General features: G+C 37.4%; 1 protein-coding gene across 1 annotated transcript; it reads right to left on the minus strand.

Moving 5' to 3' along the window:
* Positions 1 to 5,522: 5,522 nt before the first annotated feature.
* Positions 5,523 to 6,629, minus strand: GJA5 (gap junction protein alpha 5). The gene has a single exon (XM_015817722.1). The coding sequence runs from the start codon at positions 6,627 to 6,629 to the stop codon at positions 5,523 to 5,525; it is 1,107 nt and encodes a 368-aa protein (XP_015673208.1).
* Positions 6,630 to 23,530: the final 16,901 nt, after the last annotated feature.

Raw genomic sequence — 23,530 nt, forward strand, 5'->3', positions numbered from 1 at the left:
CTTTAAAGGATCTGAAGAGCCATTAAAAGTCTGAAGACAGAATATTTATTTGAAATCCCCTCCATGCATCTTATATCAATATCATTCTCTCTCCCCCACCATGTAATACTTGGTATTTTATTATATTTGATTAATTTTACGGCTTGGAGTGAAAAATATCAAACTATCTGATCATTTGAAATACCGAACTACATTTTGGGTGAGGTGCATGATAGCATCCCTTCCCCAAGGCACTAGTTAAGAATATTCATTTTTTCCTCAATGTAGTACTTTCAGATATTTTTGATTTTAACTCTCCAATCATAGAGGAACTAGAGTTCACCTATGTGCTTGATAGTATCCCAAAAAACCTGAGAAGCAATGCCTGGAGGATACCAGAGGGGAAAGTTTCCTTTACATGTAAAAGCTTCAGGGCTAATTCCTTTGTATTTTTCAGTCAACAAGTGGTTTCTCTTTTGATGAGGATGATACAGATGCATTATCAGATTCTTTAAAAAAAAAAAAAAGGATTCATAATTTCCAGGTGCAAGTTGTAAGCAGTCTCTTTTTCATTACTTTGTTGTCTCGTCCCTTGCTACTAATCACTAGAGCAGTGTTTCTCAACCTTGACAATTTTAAGGCATGTGGACTTCAACTCCCAGAATTCCACAGCCAGCAATGCTGGCTGTGGAATTCTGGGAGTTGAAGTCCACATGCCTTAAAATTGTTAAGGTTGAGAAACACTGCACTAGAGGAATATGGAATTGCTGGGGGTTAAGGTCAGGCTTAAAGTCCCCTAATTTAATTGATTGTAAATTACTTTCAATTGCTCCCCACATTCAAATTTGCAATTGTTTAAAAATGGTTTACAATAATAAATAAATGGTTTTGAGCAACATATTTGATTTATAGAGAGATACTGCATTCTCTGCTCCAAAACCTACTTTTGAAGAAAGTAAAATGCACCAGGAGTTCTGTTTACAGAACTTCAATATAAACTCTAATTCAGTGGGGGGAAAAACAGTTTGTTTCTGAATTCCTTGCTGATGTAGTTGAAACTCAGCAATGGCATTTGACTAGCAACAGCTGATCATAAACAGCTTTAGCATCAGTGCTGCAAAATTGTTCTGACTGTGGTAACATTCCATGGTGTAAGGAATACAGGAATAGCCACAGCAAAATCACACAGTACAACAAAAATGGACATATTTTCCTCCTGTTCTCATACCATTATAATCACAAACTGCATTATATTTTTGTTACATGTTATATTCTTCCAAGGAATATTGAGTAGTATGTATGGTTTTCTCCATACCTCCCTTATTATCTCCATAACAGTCCTATAATGTAGATGAAGTGAAGAAAAAATGACTGGTTTAGGATTACCTAGTAAATTCATGGTGGGATTGAATTTCAATCTTTCCAGTCACATTCTATAATTAACAATATTAATTTTTCCTAAAGGCAGGGGAAGGTAGGATAGGATCCCTATATAGCATAGAAGGGTATTTGTCAATTTCAGCAACTTTTAGATGTGAATTTCCCAGCCAGCACATAACATCTTAAAGTTGTTGTAGTTAAGAAACACTGGGATAGAGTAAGGTGGTTCTCCTACATAGAAATCTATTATTATAAGATATTCCAGGAACTTTGCAGGAAATGTGCATGCATGGATAGATAATACTAATTACTAAGGTATTTATTAAGCAATTAGGGGGATTCTATGGCTCTCTGGTGCTGAACTTAACAAATATTCGTAACTAACATTCTTGCTAAATGAGATTTGTGTGTGTGTATTATAACTCTGAAACATTTGAAGCTACTCAAGGAAGAGTGGGACAATGTTTTTCTGCTTCCCATGTTTAAACAAACATGATTTATTTCATTATGTTGACATCATTGGACTTCAAAGGGACTTTGGGCAGTTCACAATGTAAAATAAAATAACAGAATACAAAATATAATTGTACAATGTACTCTCTATACCAGAAATGCATTTAACCAGGGGACCATAGCCCCCGTTCACCAAGACCTAGGAGAATAGCCATGTTTTCAAGGTCTTCTGGAATGGCCTCAGGGTGGCAACTATATTCTAGAGGATAAATGTCATGACAAATAGATGGATCCAATAGATGATTTTAATTAATTGAGAAATGTGGAGGATACAAACTCTGCCATTTTCCCCCAGATGGATAGAAACAATGGGAACCAGGCACTCCCTTAAATGACTTGGCTCTATATCATGTAGAACATGGGTGTCAAACTGGCCACGTTACATGACATGTTGTGACGTATCACAAACTCTTTTTGCATTGCCAGCAATGGGGTGGGCATATGATGAAACCGGCCCGCGGGCCAGTAGTTTAACACTCTTGATGTAGAGGTGAGAAGAGAAATGTGAATAAGACAAGTTTTAACCCAAACTTTATTAAAACATAACAAGCACAGTGCATGATCAAAGATAACATGCATCTTCCCAACTTGGGTTTACATTACAGAGGAAAATAGACCACAAAGAAAGGAAGCTTAAAGACACAAACTTTTTCAGTCTTCTGTCAAGTACTTTAGCACAAAAACAAATACTCCCAATGCCCTTAATTTCCTTCCCAGAAACAAGAGAAAATACTTACTTGCCTTGAAAACAGTGAGAGCATTAATTTCCAATCTCTTCAATCATTTATGCACCATATATAATCCCAGTCAAAACAGTCATGTGTGAGTTGCTTAACAAGTAAATGTGACTCCAATGTTAAAGTCTTAGAAGAAGAATCACAGACTTTGGCTTCCTGTAAATAAATTCAAATATTTCTAGCCCCTCTGCAGCTTGAAGTTAAATGTTTGAAGGTCAGGAAAAGATGTTTCTACTTCCCAAAGAGGCAGAAATACTACTATTACATGGGAACTGTATTTCCTGTAGATTTTGCATGAATTTAGATTGTGCTAGAAATGCTATAAAAATTGTTTATCTTTCAGTCGCCTCCCAATTCCTGAAGATGGATCTTCTGATTTGGTTGCTTAAATATTATCTTTACTTCTTTAATTGCCTGATAATGCCTCCTGGTAGCTCATCGCCTACCAATGTCTCCCCGCTTACCTATTTCACCACAGCAATTATTTAGCAACAACCAGAACTGACTTTGATACTATTAACTTCTTAAAGAGATCCAGCCAACTTTTTAGGCATTTTCTGACCTCAGCAGGATCATGGCCATAAAATTCCATCATTAAATGCTGAAAATTAATAGACATATCTAGAGCTATTAGCTAAAACACTGCATGAAGTCTTCAGAACAGGCATAGCAGATTTTGGTTGGGAGAAAATGGTCCACACCTGAAATCGTAAAAATAATTCTTCAAAGCTTCATGAACTTTAACCCCATTTTTCCAGTGGATGTTATAACATCACCAACAGCTGTCTTCCTATGATTCCCTTATACTGAAAAAAAACTACTAACGAGAAAAGTGTTTGGATGTGGTAAGATTGTCTATCTCTGTGATTTTGGATTTTGGTTGTTGGGTTTTTTTTTGTTCCTCGATGTATTTTGGCCTAGTGACCATGTTCCAGCAGCAGTAACTTTAAAATGAATAGAGAATATCATATTTAAAAAGCCACAATTTATTAGTGTTCTGCAGAGTATTACTTTGTTTCATACGGGAGTATTAATTTCAGTGGGAAACTTTTTTTATCTCAATATTTTTGTTGAAATAACTAAAAAAAGTATTTTCCATTGCTATCCTCCTGAGATGGTGCACATTTAATACTATGAGGCCAAACAGAATTTAAGGTTTATTATAGACAAACACATCAAAAATTCAAGTAGAATTCATTGCATTTTAATTGATATTAGCATGGTTTTCTATATAGTTTTGAGAAGAGAAGAAAAAGTAAAATTTTACTTTTCCAGGAGAAGGGAATTAGCTTGTTGGTATGCTATGTTTCCAAATAGTCCAATGGTTTTAAGACAGGTGGAGAGGCCTTGGCCCTATGTTTTCACTGTAAATGAGAATTTGAAGTTATACTGAGATTCAGCAAGCCAGTGCTTAAGCTTCATCTTGGAGGAGAGAAAAATAGTCCTATATATCCCAGCTCCTTTGTACACATCTCACAACATGATACTGGCTGCAAGTTTAGTTTGCAAATTCCACATCAGTAACATTCCCACATAGTCCTCCCCCAAATCCCCCACAAAGCCTTTTCAATCTGATCTATTGTCTTCACATCGGTTGTCTTTGAAACTTGGAAAATGGAGGAACCCCCATGAGTCAGTCAATGCTCATCCTTTAGTTTTTTCAAAAAAGAGAATATCAAATGTAATTCAAGTGCTCCATTACCTGAATTGCTGTCAGCTATAGACTAACGGAATCCCCTCACCTCACTCCACACAAAGATAAAAGAAATCTCTTTATCCGTGTGTTTTTAGTATAGGGGTTTATGTGCATTTGATGGCTGGCAAAACAATCTGAAAACAGCAATGGTGGGAAGCTGAGGCAGGAAAGTTCAATTAAAAGAAAAGAAAATAAGCAAAGCTCAAACGGCAAAAAATCAATATCTCATTTTAATTGTATTTTAAACTTAGTATTTTGTATGGTTTGTCTGTTTTTTAACTTGCTGTAAGCCGCCCTGAGTCCGCTAGGAGAAGGGCGGGATATAAATTTAATAAAACCTAAAACCTAAAAAACCTAATCTATTCTGTCACTGTTCCATTTTTGTATTTTAATGCCCCCATCACTTGTAAAGTCTGTTCTGACTTTTTCCAATAACTATCCATGCTTGCAACAAGACCATCGTGGCTGGATTTAATGAGGGGAAGGCATATTGTAAATAACACATAGAGAAAAGTCAAGGTCCATGAAGGTTGAACTTCTGTAAAGGTTGGTAGTAATAGCTAACCTGAGCTATTACTGAACTGAGAGGAAAGTTAAGACAATAGTTATCACTAGTGAGAAAACAGACTGCCCAGAAAGTCTGCAGAACCTCTGTGATCTAAAAGGAAAAAAATCCAAAAAAACCTGAGAAGAGTCAGAAATAACCTGACTCAGTTCACAAAAAGAGATTACAGCATGAATCCATTTCACCTGGAGCCAATCCCACAGAGGATTGTGGAAATGCCCTGAGTTTTTCTCCAGAATTATAATTTACTCCTTTCCTTTGTCCAATCAAGGATTCTTAAGAATTGTAATTCTGTGCAAGGGCTTGGAAAAGAGACTCCTCAGCATTGTTCCCAAACTATAATTTCCAAGGTTCTTGGGGAAAGTTGCAATGATTATACTGTTTTAACAGTGCAGGATTATGAGATAATCACTTGAAGTATAAGAACACCATGTAACGCCTAAAGTTACTTTGCTGTTTTGAAATGCAACAGTTCTTATTTTGGAACAGTAATGGATTCAGAGCATGCAAAAAGTCCTTTTGGAATATGTCAGCTAAACGTGAATTAATAGGCTAATTGATCCAGAGTTTAGACTGACAGGATTTCAAAAACTTAACTGCAGGTATTTGCTATAACAGCTTCTTCCGTTCTTCTAACTCCAGTAGAAGCACCTCACACTGACAAGTCATCAGACCTTGCCTTACTGCTTGTGTGGCTAGTTTTGCTAAGTCTGCGTTTGTTCTGAAAGTATCCATTTGGTGCATTCAGATTTGGTGCAGAATTTACACTGGCTTCTGGATTTTGCATATAGTTTACTTGGATAAAGGGGACTTCTCCACCTGAATCATCTGGATTGTGAACCCTCTCTGTTGCAAAGTTGACTGTATTTTGCTGAGAGGCCATTTTGTTACTGAAGGGGCTGATGTATTTCCCAGTAGGATTGGCTAAACACTGATTAAAATCTGGAGGAGGGGTGCAGCTTTCACCTGTCTTCACTTGACAGTCTCCCTCCAGTTTGCCAATTGCTGGTGTAGGGTTGATTTTTTGAGACAAGGTGTGCTTAGCTTTCTTCCACCCTAGGTGATACAGTTCAGCCAGGCTTAAGAAGAGAGAGAAGGCTGCTACCACAAGCATGAAAACGATAAAGATGTTCTTTTCCGTTGGCCGAGAGATATAACAGTTGACTGGATTAGGACAAGGCTGCCGGCTGCAGACATAGAGGGTCTCCAGAAAGATTCCATAGAGCATATATTGCCCAACGATGAAAGCAATCTCCATAGTGGTACGGATTAAAATACTGCAGACATAAGTGTTCAGCAAAGTGCCCTGAAGAATTATTCTCCCGCTGGGTTCATCCCAGCAGGACAGCTCTATCTTCTCTGGTGCTGGGTAATCCTGCTGGGAAAAAGAGTCACAGTTGTTCTGGATTGTCCTTGCTCCTTCCTTGGCCTCCTTAAGTTTCCTCTTCTCCTGCATACGCACTGTATGCATTGCATGACCCATGTATAACAGGGATGGTGTGGAGACAAAGATAATCTGAAGGACCCAATACCTGATGTGGGAGATTGGAAAAGCTTTGTCATAGCAAACATTCTCACAACCGGGTTGCTGGGTGTCACATTTGAAATCGGACTGTTCATCTCCCCAGGAAGATTCTGCAGCTGTGCCAAGGACAAGCATCCGGAAGATAAAAAGGACAGTCAACCAGACTTTTCCCACTACTGTTGAATGTTTATGGACTTCTTCAAGGAATTCTCCTAGGAAGCTCCAATCACCCATGTTTATTCAATTGGGAGACTGGCGTCTGAGGGCAAAAGAAAAAAAAGGGAGTTATGGTGAACAATGTGTAGGGCTTAGAAATGTCTTCCCCAACTTAATGACCTCTAGATATATTGGATTCTAATTCTTTTACAGATGGCCAGTCCTTCACATATGGATTATATATTGGGCAAGACTGTCAAAGTCATTCACATCTGGATGACATATTGGGCAAAGCTGTCAAGCCTTTGTAAGTGGCTTTAAAAGACATTAAAGGCATGAAAATATCATCTTAAAACACAGATTATCATAAAAATAATAAGGGAAGCATGTTATTTGTTTTGCTATTTGTTTTGCAATGTTTTAACTTTAAATCACTTCAGCATAGGAAAATAGGTTCAAAATATTTTTAGGGAGTAATACATCCTTTCATTTTAACCTGATTTGTTTATATTCCCAAGCCTTAGACAGTGTTTCTCAACCTTGGCAACTTTTAAGAAGTGTAGACTTTAATTCCAAGAATTCACCAGTCAACCATTCTGATAAACACTGCTTTAAACTATCCCATATGCATCACCATCCCAACTGTCTTCTCTGGTGGCCACAACATACCTGGATAGTATGGGAAGTTAGAAAAATGCTGGCCCTCTTTCACTACAGCAGGTTTTTTTCAACCTTAGTAATTTTGGTAACCCCCAGCAAACATGGCTGGAGAATTCTGGGAATCAAAGTCCTTAGTCTTGCAAAGGTTGAGATCTCTGAACTACAGCAAGGGCTGGATTCCACTGTGAAACATTAGTGAAGAAAGACTCAAGGGGATTCTTAGCGCTGTCAGTCATGAGCCCTTTTCAGGCTGTCCATCTCTGACTCATTAATATATTTGTCTTTTTAGTTAAAAGAAAAATAACAGTTGAATAGGAAAACACGAGTTAATGTTTCCAATTGAGTCTTTATTGTACAGGTTTTTCTTGTCTTATTTAAGGGGTTAGATGTTGCAGTCTTCTCTTACCCTGCATCCCTTTTCCATTGCTTCTGCCGTCATTACTTCTTCAAAATGAAAAGAGAATTAAAAAAAGATAGAATAGCTACAGAATTTGTCTGGTAGCACTGTACACTCTCCATCCAGAGAAACAGCTTATTATTTTTCATCGACTGATTTGTCAGCTGCACTGGAATTAGAATGCTTGACAGATATTCTGTTTCCAGATTTATTTAAAGCATTTGTAGCTTTAAATAAATTCCAACCCTGAAGTTCCAATGAATGCTGCTGAATACTTGAGAAACTAGCTTCAGACTCCAACCAAAGGATAATGCTAAGTGGAGATAATGACCTTGGGTGTGAGTGTACAGAAGGCTGCTGCCCAGATGGGTGTTAGATCTAGTTTTGCTTGTTCGTTATCAGTGACTTCAGTGTCAAGTTAACCAGTATATGACTAAGCGTGAAAATCATAGGGCCGGTACTAAATTGGGAGGTGTTGGGTATGCGAGGACAGCCAAATAATTTTGATCAACCTAGAGAGATTAGGACGTATTGACATAGTTTTAAGGCAGTTGAAACAAAAAGTTACAGCGGATGCTGCCGAATTTTTCCAAGTTTTTACTAGTTTGCAGCCAGCAACAGGGACTTTGACTCTTTTAAGATTACATTTTTAAAAATGGAGGATCATTAAAGGCAGTAAATAGCAAAAATGCAGTGTAATCTTTAGCCTCAGAAGAAATACTTGTGTTATGTACTTATATGCTTATGCTTTGCAGACAAGTATCACCGAGTGCATGTCTTCTGTCTTTCATATGATTCTGTTTGGATAATTAAAGAAACAACTCACAGCTTAAGATAAACAGTAACTGCAACTTAAACTAGATTTTTCCAGAGCAGTAAAAAAAGTCCCCACTCTCTTTGTATCTCTAATAATAATCTGCATTCCTAACTCTACCTTTTAGGATCCCTTTATCTCTTATTGCTCCTTCAGATTCTTCCTTCTTGATTTTACTACTAAATTCTATTGTGGTCTATAATATCTTCATCCTTCGTTTTCTCTCTTTCCTCTGACCAAGGTATACCAACTGTGAATAATATCTCATGCATAAAATGAAGTGGGTTCTAGCCCAGAAGAACCATTTAACCATCTCCAGAGAACAAGAAACACAGGGCTGCAGTTGGTGCACACACAGTCAAGTGTGAGATATATCCACATTTGTAATAGTTTTTTTATGCTTGCATCATTGTGTAAAGGATTGGGGATACATCCAAGAACTAAGGAAGCAAAATGTCAGACTCTTTCTGTCCAATCTCGAATATGAATTTGCAAAAGAGTGATGAGAACAATATTTTTGGAGCTTTATTCTAATTCATCTTCTAAATTCAAGGGTCCCAAATTTATACCAGATATGCTCTGATTTATGGAATAAATTGGGAATTGGAAGTATTGAGGAAGAAAGGGAAAGGGTAGTGCAGCTGATGCTTGAGGAAGCCCTATGAGTAGAAATTGTGCATGTGTTCTTGAGCAGTGGCAGCATTCATTCTGTATAACCAACTACATTATAAATAAAATTATGATCACTCCATTAAACACCTGGTATGTTACATATCTGGATAGGTGTATGTAACAATAATTCCATATTTAAATTCAACTGCAACTTTGCTAGGTTAATTAAACTTCCTAACATCTTTATTATTTAATTTGCTGCTAAATCCTGCTATAAAATATGCTATAAAACCCTGCTATAAAATAGCACCTGCAACTTACACATTCTGCAGAGCATTATGGATCTCCAAAAATCACTTTTGCTTTGAACTTTTCTTTCTTAAGGAGATAAGCAAATTTACTGGTTATAGTATGTTAATATAAAAAGAATTTGTTCGCTGCTTTACCAAGGAATGAAGCACAATTGATTCTTCTTTAGGACATATAAACTGTTCATTGTTTCTATTTTTTTTTTAGTGCCATGTGACAAAAAAGACAAGGACAGTGGAGACGGATATGTGAAATCTGCCTTCAAGCCAAACAGAGAAAGAAAATAGCATATTCTCTCATGTTTCCAAATCCTTCTAGCTTTAGCATTCCAAGGGCAAAATAGAGGAATAAAAAAAGAATGCAATATTTGTAATTGGCATAATTCCCAAGTGATTATGAATCGCATCATTCTGAATTTCTCATACCAAAATTTAGACAAAAGCTGTGAGAAATAAGTTTGCCTAACTGGTTATTGTTTCTTTTATAGAAATAAGAGGTGATCACATTTTTCAATCATTGTTTCATAATATATATTTCAATCAGTGCTACAGTAAATGCTGTATTTAAAAATCTTTTCAGAAGAATTCATATACAGTGTATGCTAGTAGCAACTGACTAACCATGTGTAGTCTCTGAAGCTGGGGTTAATACTGGAAACAAACAAAAAAAACAAAAAAAACCCCAAAAGATGTACTGTTTCCCCCCTGCAGCTGTATTTGATACAGAGAAGAATCTTTATCTTTTAACAAGTTTTTGCCTGATTAAGACTTCAAAGCAGCCTAGTAATTGGAGAAGCCTTGATGCTAGAGAAGTCCTTACTATTTCATGAACTTAACCGATCCTGCTGTCCTTAAGCCACACTTTCTTCAATTCTCCTTCTTTTTTCTTAGATTAATTTAGATAATCCGATATTTAAAACAAAAAACAAAAAATATCCTGGAAATTTCAAAATTATATTGTTATTTATTTATTTTTACTATTTATTTATTAAATTTATATGCAACCCATCTCATTTTGAAGCGACTCAAAATATCTGTTATTTGTCATTTGCATTCTTTTGATCTGCTTTTTTCATGAATTGCAGGCAATACTAATTCAATGGAACTTCTGATTCTGGTGAAGCGAACTCTAGCACTGTAGAAATACAAAGGGGAAAGAATACTTTCACTTCCAAAGTTTTTTATTAATTTTCCAATATTACATTTACATATTTGAAAAGTAGTGTGGCAGCTGACACAGTAGATATTATGGGGGAAAGAGAGGGAATTAGCTGTTGTAATACTTTGAGATTTGTACTGATGATATTCAAATGAAAGAATACCTTCAACCACAGGACATAACAGCAATGTGCATGTATTAATAGCAAATCTTCATTTTCTATGTACATTTTACTATAAATCTGATATAAGATTACAATAAGTAATTATTGTATTCTACAAGATAAGGCTTGTCTCAAATGTTATGCTTCTAACATAATGTGGTTTGTGATTTTCTAAAATTAAAAGTGTATGGGAAAAAATAAACATGCAAACAGACTATTTGATACTATACCTCTCTATTTCATTAACAGATGTAAGCTTCAAATCAGGAGGTAGAAAGCTGTAGTCGTATTTAACCTCCTGAGCAATAATGTATAGAACTGCACTTATATTGTAAGCAACATTCTATAAAATTATTCCTTGTGAAAGTAAATCCCCCCTCCAATATAATTCATTAGCAACAAGAATCCATTTCTACAACTGCAAAGGGTGGATCAGTTGTATATTTCTGTGGTTATGAAATATCAATAAGAGAATATATTCAAACTTCATAGACTGTTGTGTCCCCCAATGTTCTGAAAGGACAATTCTGAAAATATCTTGCAGGTTAGCATTGAGTAACAAAGGGAACATAGAAATGAGACAGAAAATGATGTTAAAGCATATTAAGTTACAGCACTGCTCTTGCTCATTTTTGAGTTGTCCCAAAGTTGCATCCCAATTTAGCGAGTGGCTTCCTCTAGTCATTCTGATATAAGCTTAAAACTACACAGTGAAAGGGAACTGGTATATCTCTAGATTAATCATGGTTGCTACTGTACTTTAAAATATTCTAAACGTAATATAAAAATGTCAAATTCTTATACTCTAAAAAGCTACCAGTTTACCCTCTTAATTGTGTTTCAGAATTACAGCTTTCTTTTTCAAGATAAAAGTGACTAATTTTTACCATCTCATTGCAATCCAGCTTTCTGTTTGTAATGATTTTCAAAGAACACTTTTACTTACCTAACTTCTTTTTTCTTGAAATTAGCTGTTCTTTTTATCCGGTATAGAGCCTTAGGAGTTTGTGTTCAATATTTCTACATTTATTCATTTTTTTTCTCCATCTGCAGCTTATCGGACACTTACTGTCTTCTCTCTTTATATATTATTTACTTCTCCATCTTGTGTTTTGCTCACCCCTTTCCTAGACACTTTTTGGGCAAAATTAGTAATTTTATAGGTTTCTTTCTTCCTCCATGGTCTACATTTGCAGTTGTTTCTGCATAAATATTGCTGTATTGCAGATTTTCAGTTGAGCTGCTTTTGGTGGTCAGGAGAGCAAGTACTGCTAGTCAAGTGTTCTTTGAAACTGAGGAACAGTGTGAATCCTTTTGCAGTTGCAGCTTTGTGAAAAAGTTTTCACCACTCATAAAGAAAAGGAATAGTTGATGTTAATGGGTGGGGCAGAAATAGGTTGTCCCTAGTTATTTTGAAAAAATCAACCAATGAAAGAACAATCCTTTATTCAGCAAGTCCCTGATTTATCAAAGATGTGTTCTTAAGGACAGAGACAGATAGACATAAATTATACTGCATTGCTGGAAAGTTAAAAACAGAACCAGAAATTTGTGGACTTTGCTGGCAAAGCAACCAGCTTAACGACAACGGTGGTTTTGAGGCACCATTCATATTGAGTCTTATCACACCGTGATCTATATAATTTCAATACATCTCCAATCGCCTGAAATTCAACATAGCTTGCTTTTGCTTTATCCTCACTATCTGAAGTTTGCAAATGCTTTCAGGAGATTGTTATCAACACTTGAGTGAATGTGAAATGTACCTATTTGGCCAGATAACTTCAGCCAGGTCCTTTAAGATCACCTGGGATTCTTCAGACCTTGTGGAAATTGAGGAAGCAAAAGAACCCTCTGGAGTATGAACTGTGTTATTGATAGACTTGATACATGGTCTATGTGGCTTGTTTGTATGTCTGGGCAGTCATAATTGACTAGATTTAGGAGTGGATCAATCTTCTTTAAGGGAGGGGTTAGTGCAGACTGCCCTTTAAAGAGGAGATGGTATGGTATGTCTCTTCTAAAGAGATCACCTCTCAGTCCACCTATTTCTGACAACTATTTGCCAATAGACAATTTTGTTTTTGGAAGAGAAGATGGTTCAGTGTCAACTATAGAGGGCTCCAGAGGAAATGGATTTTATGGATTTTCAGACCTGGGCATGAGATGGATACATTCCCAGATATCCTTGTATTAAGTGACCTGTATTATGATCTAAATTAGGAGTGTCAAACTGCTGGCCCATGGACCGGACGCGTCATGTGGAAGCCGCGCCCACCCCATTTCCAGCAATTGCAAAACCAGCCCGATACATTGCGCGACATCATGTGATGTCGCGAGTTTGACATGCCTTATCTAAATGGAAGGTGTCATTCAATGTAATCAATTTGCTATGAGAGTTGGGAGTTAACAATAGTATACTACTTCCAAATTTCCAATTGGTATGCATGAGAAATGTTTGCTTCAGTAGTGTCTTGAACTTTAAAAGAGCTGTTTTTAATAAACTCAGAGAGAACCTAGGAAAGATTCCATGGATGAAAATCCTAAAGGGGTAAACAACTCAAGAAGCATTTGAAATTCTGAAAAATGCTATCATAAAAGCCCAGTCCAGCACAATACCACTGAAAAAGAAAAACAAGAAAGTCAAGAAGAAACCAGCATAGCTGCAGAAAGATCTCTCTGACAAACTGAAAGACAAAAAGGACAAGTACAAAAAATGGAAAGAGGGACATATAACTAAGGCTGATTCTCAGCAGACAGCCAGAATATGCAAAGATGAAGTCAGGAAAGCAAAGGCTCAGAATGAACAAAGACGTGCAACAGAAGTCAGGGACAATAAAAAAAAGTTTCTTTCAACATATTAATAACAAGAAAAAAGTCAAGAAGAGAAGAGAGAAGATGGCAAGGAAGTAACAGGCAATAGGGAGAAAGCAGAGCTACTTAACTCATTCTTTGCATCAGTCTTCACACAAAAAGAAATTATAGCCCAACTTACAAAAAAACCTACTGTAAAAGACAAACTAGTAATAAAAATTAAAATAAGCAAGAAAATGGTAAGAGAACTCCTATCTGAACTTGACAAATATAAATCACCTGGACCTGACAGATTATATCCCAGAATTCTGAAGGAGCTGGCAGATGTTATTTCAGAACCATTGTACCATATATTTCAAAAAATCCTGGAGCACCCCGGTATACCGGTTCCTTACCTCCGCATGACTTGTTCTGTGGCCTCATGGCAGCGGCATTGGGTGTGACGCATGGGCAGCAAATGGCCGTGGCCATAGGCAAACAGCCACATTGTCACGCCGAAACCAAGGGGCTGGCAGACTGTGGCTGCTGATGGACACAGTTGGCTGCCATGTGCTCGCTGTGTGCGGGGGCTGATGGTATCAGGCGGCAGCTGCCCTGGCCCCTGCCTTGCTTTTCCCTGTGGCAATGGCACCCCTGCCCTGCCCTCTGCTTCGCCTCGCCTCACCCCACAGGACGAGCCTCCTGCCCACTGTCCTACCCGCCAGAGATTCTCTGGATCTCCTCCAACCCTGCCTGGCCCCCACAGGCGTCCCTCCCCACGAGCAACATCGAGGTGGCCCTGCCCACCCTGGCTACGCCCACCCAGTCTGCCGTGACCACTGCAGCCATGCCCACCCAATGGGCCACACCCACCCAATAGGCCATGCTCACCCAGCACCCGATGATACATAAGTGGGTTTTGGGTTGCAGTTTGGGCACTCGGTCTCTAAAAGGTTCACCATCACTGATCTAGTTTAATGAAGAGAAGGACAATGGGGGACATGATAGCAATGTTCCAATATCTCAGGGGCTGCCACAAAGAAGAGGGAGTCAAGCTATTCTCCAAAGTGCCTGAAGGCAGGACAAGAAGCACCGGATGGAAACTAATCAAGAAGAGAAGCAACCTAGAACTAAGGAGAAACTTCCTGACAGTTAGAACAATTAAGCAGTGGAACAACCTGCCTCCAGAAGTGGTGAATGCTCCAACACTGGAAGTTTTTAAGAAAAGCCATTTGTCTGAAATGATATAGGGTTTCCTGCCTGAGCAGGGGATTGGACTAGATGACCTCCAAGGTCCCTTCCAACTTTATTATTATTAGTAGTAGTAGTACCACTTTATAAAACCCCAGTGGGACCACACCTGGAATGCTGCAACCAATTTTGGTCACCATGCTACAGATGTAGAGACTTTGGGAAAAGTTCAGAGAAGAGCAACTAAGATTATCAAAGTCCTGGAGACTAAAACATATGAAGAACAGCTTCAGGACTTGGGTTTGGGTAGTCTAAAGAAAAGAAGAAATAGGGGTGACATGATAGCAGTATCATTTGTCATTTGAGGAGAGGGGGTCAAATTATTCTCCAAAGCACAGAGGGCAGGACAAGAAACAATGGATGAAAACTGATCAAGGAGAGAAGCAACCTGGAATTAAGGAGAAACTTCCTAACAGTGAGGACAATTAACCAGTGGAACAGCTTGCCTTCAGAAATTATGGGCACTCTATCACTGGAGGTTTTTAAGAAGAGGCTTGACAGTCACTTATCTGAAATGGTATAGGTTCTCCGACTAAAAGACCTCCAAGATCCCTTCCAGCTCTATTCTATTCCATATATTGTTATGTAATGAAGCTACATGAAGCTGCTGGGGGAAATAATCCATCAAGTTGACTGAAGTAACATTAGGCTAGGCTAGAGTTGTCATTCAAGTCCTCTCTTGGTCCTTTGAGGCTGTAAGGGACTTGAACCCAAAACAAGCTTAGACTAAATCCCTTGAGGATGAAGTTATTACATTTCAGTAGTCATTCTGGCTCAACATTGGTTTCAACTTTGAAGGTGAAGGGGTTGCAGCCGTCCTAAAGCAGCAAAGTCTATAACTTTTGGAGAGATCCTGCATTCACAGCTCCTGTTAGAACAGCAAATGGAACTGGTAGCCAGGGAGACTTTTCCCATTTGGGGGCCTTTTTCAACTGGGAAGTTGATAATAGAGATTGTGCCAAATGCAGGACTTGATTCTTGCAGGGAGCATTTAGGCCAACAGTTTTAGAGGTGTAGGTGGCTTACTCATGATCTGCAGTGGAGGGGTTAATCAGAAAAGCAAGTGTGAAAAGGCGTAGTAAGACATGAATAAAGGAAGAAATGTATAATGCTAATAACAGGGAAGAGGGAAAACTAAGGAAAGGAGGATTAATATACTGGTCCATTAATATATTGAATGAATATTGATTTTTAAATATCTTATATTCTAATTAAAAAGAAAAAAAGCCTCTGAAGCTTTGGCAAGTAAACAGAGTTAACACATAGGCTTTTAAACCTGATGTAAATATAAAATTGGAATATCAGTTTGCGCAAAACTGAAATTTAGACCTAATATGGATATTTTAAAGGAAGGAAATGGTAAGGGATTCATGGAACCAGGTAATAGATTCTAATATTCAGGCACATTATTGCCAGGCACAACTTTGATAGAGGAGATTGTTGGTAAAATGACCTAAGAAAAATAGGTCACATCACACTTTTTCTTGAGCCAATTAGAAGCAAAATGTGAGAAAAGACCAAGGACAATCACTTAAATATGAGCCAGCAGTGTGCTGCAGCTGCCAAAAAAGCCAACATAGTGCTGGGCTGCATTAACAGAGGGATAGAATCAAGATCACATGAAGTGTTAATACCACTTTACAATGCCTTGGTAAGGCCACACTTGGAATACTGCATCCAGTTTTGGTCACCTTGATGTAAAAATGATATTAAGACTCTAGAAAGAGTGCAGAGAAGGGCAACAAAGATGATTAGGGGCCTGGAGGCTAAAACAAATAAGGAACAGTTGCTGGAATTGGGTATGTCTAGTTTAATGAAGAGAAGGACGAGGGGGGACATGATAGCAGTGTTCCAATATCTGAGGGGCTGCCACAAAGAAGAGGGAGTCAAGCTATTCCCCAAGGCGCCTGAGGGCAGGACAAGAAGCAACGGATGGAAACTAGTCAAGGAGAGAAGCAACCTAGAACTGAGGAGAAACTTCCTGACAGTTAGAACAATTAACCAGTGGAACAACCTGCCTCCAGAAGCGGTGAATGCTCCAACACTGGAAGTTTTTAAGAAGAGACTGGACAGCCATTTGTCTGGAATAGTGTAGGGTTTCCTGCCTGAGCAGGGGGTTGGACTAGATGACCTCCAAGGTCCCTTCCAACATCATCATCATCATTATTATTATTGTTATTGTTATTGTTGTTGTTGTTGTTGTTGCCTTCAGGCTATGTTTTTGACTGAATTAGGAAAATAGGAAACTTGGCAAAGATTGGAAGGTGGGTAAGTATTTTCTTTCTTTGCAAATCCAGTGCAGGACAATTGATTTTGCTGTTCAATCTTTATATTGTTAAATATTACAAAAAGTGAAGATCATCCCTTTCAAGATGCAAGATTTTGATATCCAGGAACTACATTCTCACTACTTGAAAGAATGTCTAAAAGAGTCTACAATTAAAAAATTTATCAATTAAAAAAATAATCTTACAAATATATTTATTTAATTACACCTTTCCCCCAAACCCAAGCCTATATACATGGTTATCCCCATGTTTGTTTGTCACTTGTGACAGCCATTCAAGTCAATCAGACTGAGAGATAAGAATGGGCCAAGGACACCTGGTAAGTGGGGATATTCTATCCACTACACTAAATTGCCTTTCCTGGCATCTTAAGTATTTTTTATTATTTACAATAAATATGCAGTATGATCCTACACAAGTTGTTAGAAAGTATGTTCCTTATTTTAATGGGAGTGGTTCCTGATTACAAGTTGCTAGAAAGTATGTTCCTTATTTTAATGGGAGTGGTCCCTGATTATGTATAGCATTAATTGGTAAATTGTGCCAAAGTCTGAAAAAGAGACAAAGAACAAATTTCATTTAAAGAAGAGAATATATTTATACTAACGTGTAAAAGCAAAAAGTTGAGGCTGCAATATTTTTACCTTGCACTGTGCTAAAAAGAGTTGGAAGTCAACATCTTTTCTCTCTTTTTTCCCTTCTATCTCATTCCCCCCCTTTCCTCCTCTCTTTTTTTCCTTCCCCTAATTTCTTATTTCTATTTTTCTTTGTATTTTATATATTAAATAAATAATATATAAAAAAGGAAACAATGTTGTATAATACAAAAAAGAAGAAGAAAAAGAACCTTTGGGACAAAGGGTATGGCAATAGCTAATTTGTGGATTCTCCTGTTTCTTGGCCTCTCCCTCGGAAGGTGAAAAAGCAAGTGCTATTTGCTTTCTTTTCTCTGGGAAGGCCTTTGTAACAATGTGGTTTCCATCCACATGGGCAAAGAACATCCAGTGGTCAAAGAATCATTCAATGGAAGGAATTTTAAAAATCTTCTTGTCCAATCTTTGCTCAGTATAGCAGTTGCTTGCTTGTATTTCACTGGTCCACTGATGGATTGGTGGGGAAAAACCCGTACCATCATTTCATTATTCTTTCAGTCATTTGAGCTACAAGGGGAAACTGGAACTTGCAGTTTCACAAATTTGTCGTGAATCTTGACTTCAAAACTGAATCAACATTCAAAATTGGATTGATTTGACATATTTATGTATTTAAATTTATTAGCTGCCCAGCTTCAGTGAACTTTGGGTAGCATACAAAACGAGAAAAAAAATATATCACTTCCCAATACTATACCAATTTGTGAATATATTCATCTGCTCTTGATTTCTGTTATGTGCTTTTCAGTATCAAGTGATTGCTGTTCCTGCTAATCAACCATCAATTTGTTAATCTAGTGCTTCAGATCCATAAAAATTGTAATCTACTCAGTCCTAACAACCCTATCCCTATCCCTGGCTCCTGTACTTAACGTTCTGACTTGTTAATAGATTTGTAGTCTAAACATATTGCATACACATGCACCCTATTAAAACCATTGGCCATTACATGTATTACTTTTCATACAGTATTATAGGTTTTCGGTAATTAAAGTTTTGGACACTGAAGGAGATGAAAGAAACATTGCTTGATATGAAAATTACTTGTTGGTGTTAAATCCAGACCATTATCTTTCTTCTATTTTCAGTCTACATGCTTCACTAATCAGTCACTTTGCACAGTAACAAAAAAGCAGACAGAAACTCCAAGTAAGACTTCAGGAGGTCCTGAAACAATTCAGATGATATATTTTACATTATGAGTTAAAATCAAGGATTTTTTTTTTAAATGTCAGGTTACTTAAGTAAAAGAAAACATATTTCTAAACATGCTGTAATGGTTTTTATAATAGCTACTGAACAGAAATTCATTATCTAGAGCTACTCTTCCTCAGCCTTTTTTTATCATGCCAATCTCATGAATATTTGTCTAGGGTCAGCAGTGTCCCTGCACAGTTATTTGAGTATAAATCCCACTTACTATTCTAGGACATGTATTGCTTCCAGAAAAGGCATTCATCATGCAGGCACTCTAGTTATTATCATAGTTTTAAGGGATCTTGCATTGTCATTAATTATGTTTTCCTGTAACATATCTATATCTATATCTATATCTATATCATCTATCTATATCTATTATATCTATATCTATCTATCTGTCTGTCTGTCTGTCTGTCTGTCTGTCTGTCTTTCTGTCTGTCTGTCTGTCTGTCTGTCTGTCTGTCTGTCTGTCTGTCTGTCTGTCTGTCTGTCTGTCTGTCTGTCTATCTATCTATCTATCTATCTATCTATCTATCTATCTATCTATCTATCTATCATCTAACTATCTACAAATAAAATCAGAGAAAAAGTTTTTGGAATGGCAGGGTTAGGAGCCCCCCATCTGGAAGCCCCCCATCTGCAAGACTGCAATGACATCTAATTTATCAGATTATTTTGCAGACTATATATTTGCGATATGACATTATTGGCCAAGAAGCATGTAGCAATGTCATCTTTAAAAACTATAGAAATGCTTATTTGTATTCAACAATATCTGCCAATTCTTGGATTAAATTTAAGTATGAAATTGTAGAATGAAATGGAATCATGGACACATATACAAATACATTTTTAAAATATATTTTTAGATTTTGACGAGACAGAAGAAAACCATGACCATAAAATTAAAAATATTGCTAATAATACAATTACTAATAATACATTAGCTTTCAGATCTCTTTTAGAGTTTGCAGGACTGTACCTTTTCTCTTTATATCCAGTATGGTGGTTTCTGGAGCTCCAAGCCTTCTTGTCTGGGATCAACCAGCTGGCTGGAGGATCCCAAAAAAACTGAAAGAAGCAGAGTGGAGGGTCTTCCAGCTTCTGCGTGATGTATGACATGCCCCAGCAGCTGTCAGCCTCCTATAGAGTCATTGCCATGAATCGGGCGGGATATAAATGTGGTCCCAAGAAAGCTTTATTGTAAGCAGTGACTTGGCTCCAGTGAAGCACTTCCTCTGGCTCTCAGCCTCTCTATTTTTAATGAAGGAATTCAGGGTTATCGCAAAGGAAGTCAAATTGTTTTCGGAAAACAATAGCAAAGTAACTAAATGTTTATTAGTTCCTCCCCTGAGGGCTGGAATAGACTTGTCAATTAGACTAATGTGATGGATGGGTTATTTATTTTAAAAAAACAAATTCTTAGGGCTCGCATGCCCAATCTTGTTTATACTTAAAAAAAACAACCCACAACAGAATCTAAGCCATGCAGCAATTTAGCACTTCAAGCAAAATGTTAGTGGCAATGTAGTTGCAGTATCTGTTAGACTGCATGGTTGCAGTATGATTTTCTCTAAGGCTAAATGTTTACGTGCCCATAATACTCATCTTTCCATGGTGTTTTCCCAGTTAAGCAATTCAATTTTGAATTGAAAGTGTTTTAGAAGTGAAAGAAAGTCTTTCCAGAGAAAACATTAGTCTTCTGCTCTGCCTCACAATCCACTGGGAATCTGCTTACACAGACTTCATTGAAATTTATGATAACTATTTATAAGGATGTTCATAACTTGTTTTTAAACTGCAAGTAGAAAATGTTGAGAAGAATGTCCCAGGGTCTGGGCTACTGATATACATTTTTTCTCATTATTTCTTAATAATATAATAACAGAGTTGGAAGGGACCTTGTAGGTCATCTAGTCCAACCACCTGCCCAAGCAGGAGACCCTACACCATTTTTGACAGATGGCAGTCCAGTCTCTTCTTGAAAGCTTCCAGTGATTAAGCTGCCACGACATCTGAAGGCAAACTGTTCCATTGGTTGATTGTTCTCACTATCAGAAAATTTCTCCTTATTTCTAGGTTGAATCTTTCTTTGATCAGTTTCCATCCGTTATTCCTTGTCTGGCATTTGGGTGCTTTAGAAAATAGGTTGTTCGCCTCCTTTCTGTGACAGCTTCCCAAATATTGGAACACTGCTATCATGTCTCCCCTGGTCCTTCTCTTCACTGGACTAGCCATGCCCAGTTCCTGAAACCGTTCTTCATATGCTTTAGCCTCCAGTCCCCTAATCATCTTTGTTGCTCTTCCCTGCACTAAAATAAAAGTTCACTACTTTTTAATTTAAAACCTATTCAGCATTTTTCCATATAGGACAAGTTGTTTGAATTCTAACAAATAACACGACGTAAAATATTATGATGGCTGAGCATGATCTCTTCTATTTAATCATCAATAGCTGGAAATGTAGTGTTGAAAGGGTTAGAACAGAGAGGTCTTTTCCTACGATGTGTTGAGCTGCTCTTCTACCATTTCCAGTAATCAGGTTTTTGCAAGTTTCTAATATTGTCTGAAAAGCCTGATACAGTAATGGGTAAAAGAAAAGGGTACGTGTGCATAGGAGCAAACAATGATACCTCTCACTTTTCACTTTCAGCTGTCAAAAAGAAAACAAAGAAAAAATTATTCAGCTAAGACTTAATTGTAGGTTTGAAACCTGATGTTTTGAGTTTCCACCCAGTGTTGTATACCGTTTGGAAACTGATGGTTTACAAAGGCTACAAGTGTTTAGAAAAAGATGACACTACACCTCTTACAGACACATTATGGTGCACATGGACATGAATGGCAAACCGAACAGGGAGGAATGTTTTGCCTAAACAATCAAGAAATGTAAACACGTGATAAAAGCTTGGATAGGTCAACCAAAAGCTTATTGAAACCGTTTCCTATTGTCCCACCAGATGTCATAGGAACAGTAGCCTTCCACTTATGCATCCTAGCAACTGGTTTTGAGTTATATTCCTTCTAACAGTAGAGGCAGTTTGCTTACAATCAGAACAGTTGTGCAATGATTGAGAAGAGATGAAAGCAACCAATATAATCTGTTTATTGGAAGATGAATGAGTCACTTTCTTCATTGGTCAGTTTCAATCAGGTTCTTCTATTTTTGCAAATAAGATTTGATGATCAAACCGGAGAACTTTTCTATTCATTTCACAGAAACCTTTAATGCCCAGATTTGTAGATTATTGTGTCCAGTTTTTGCCCAAGTCATGGTTTTTGCAGAATATTCATTTTAACCTTATTTTAATTAATTTATTATTTTCCCTCAGACTTTTCTGTAATATAACTTCCAGGGTTGTGGCATTCACCGCTCCTGGAGGCAGGTTGTTCTACTGGTTAATTGTTCTAACTGTCAGGAAGTTTCTCCTTAGTTCTACAGGTACAGGTAGTCCTTGACTTATGACCATAACTGACCCCCAAATTTCCCTTGTTAAGGGAGATATTTTTTAAAGTGAATTTTGCCCCATTTCACAACCTTTCTTACCCCAGTGGTTAAGTGAATCACTGCAGTTATTAAATTAGTGACACGGCTGTTAAGTGAATCCGCCTTCCCCATTGACTTTGCTTGTCAGAAGGTCGCAAAAGGGGATCACACGACCCTGGGACACTGCGACTGTCATAAATATGAGTCATTTGCCAAGCTCCTGAATTTTGATCACGTGACCATGGGGGATGCTGCAATGGTGTGAAAAACGGTCATAGTCATTTTTTTCAGTGCTGTTGTAACTTTGAATGGTCACTAAACAAACTGTTGTAAGTCGAGGATTATCTTATGTACTTACTTTATTAAAGACCCTCCCCAAAGTTGGTGCACCAGATTTGTAAGCCATGCACCCAATCTTAACATTCCTTAATGTTACACACAATATAACATTCCGATAATATTATATAAGCAAGGATGATGTGGATTGTCTGAAGGGTCCAGATTGTAGTTAGCTACAAATTCTGTAATGACTGATACAAGAAAATTACAAATAAATTAAAGAACCCATCTGAATTTGAGGGGATAATGTCCATCATGGCAGATATATACTTTATTATTCTAAATTTTGGATTGCCCTCCCTGATACAGCTGACAAAGTGAGAAAGAGCCTGTGGCTTAGAAGTCAACACAGCTGCCTAACATGCAAGCAGCCCAGGTTCCAATCTCAGAAGGGTATGGTTGGTTGATAAGAGCTAACTAGCTTGAAATAGCTATACCAGTCTCCCTTTAACTCTTTGTTAGCAATCCAAAATTTAACATAAAAATGATGTTGCAGTAGCAACTGCTGCCTGAGGATAGCCCTAGACTGGGCTGATACAGGCATAAGATTTCTTCTTCCCATATTTGGGCCGACAGGGTGCATCGAAAAAACACTCCAGACACTTTATTATTCATATTTTAATACAGTCAGAAGTGGCTTATTAATTTATAAAAATAATATGTTAAATCTTTCAAACATAAAGCAAAAAATAAGACAAAAAAGCTACCAAAAGTTTTTTTTTCAGGAAAAGTAGGCAAAAAAAAGTGTACATTGTCAGCAGAATGAACACCTTCCTAAATAGGAAGATCTTAACCACTCAGGTAGATCCTAGAAGTTAACTTGGCTTCTCAAAGCAGATATTTCTGTAGCATAGA

The sequence above is a fragment of the Protobothrops mucrosquamatus genome, unplaced genomic scaffold (assembly GCF_001527695.2).
Source record: "Protobothrops mucrosquamatus isolate PMUCROS unplaced genomic scaffold, P.Mucros_1.0 scaffold624, whole genome shotgun sequence".
Classification (NCBI taxonomy): Eukaryota; Metazoa; Chordata; class Lepidosauria; order Squamata; family Viperidae; genus Protobothrops; species Protobothrops mucrosquamatus.

Bases quoted from the DNA above. Each gene is read 5' to 3' on its own strand.
- GJA5 (XM_015817722.1), bottom strand. From the start codon at position 6,629: ATGGGTGATTGGAGCTTCCTAGGAGAATTCCTTGAAGAAGTCCATAAA.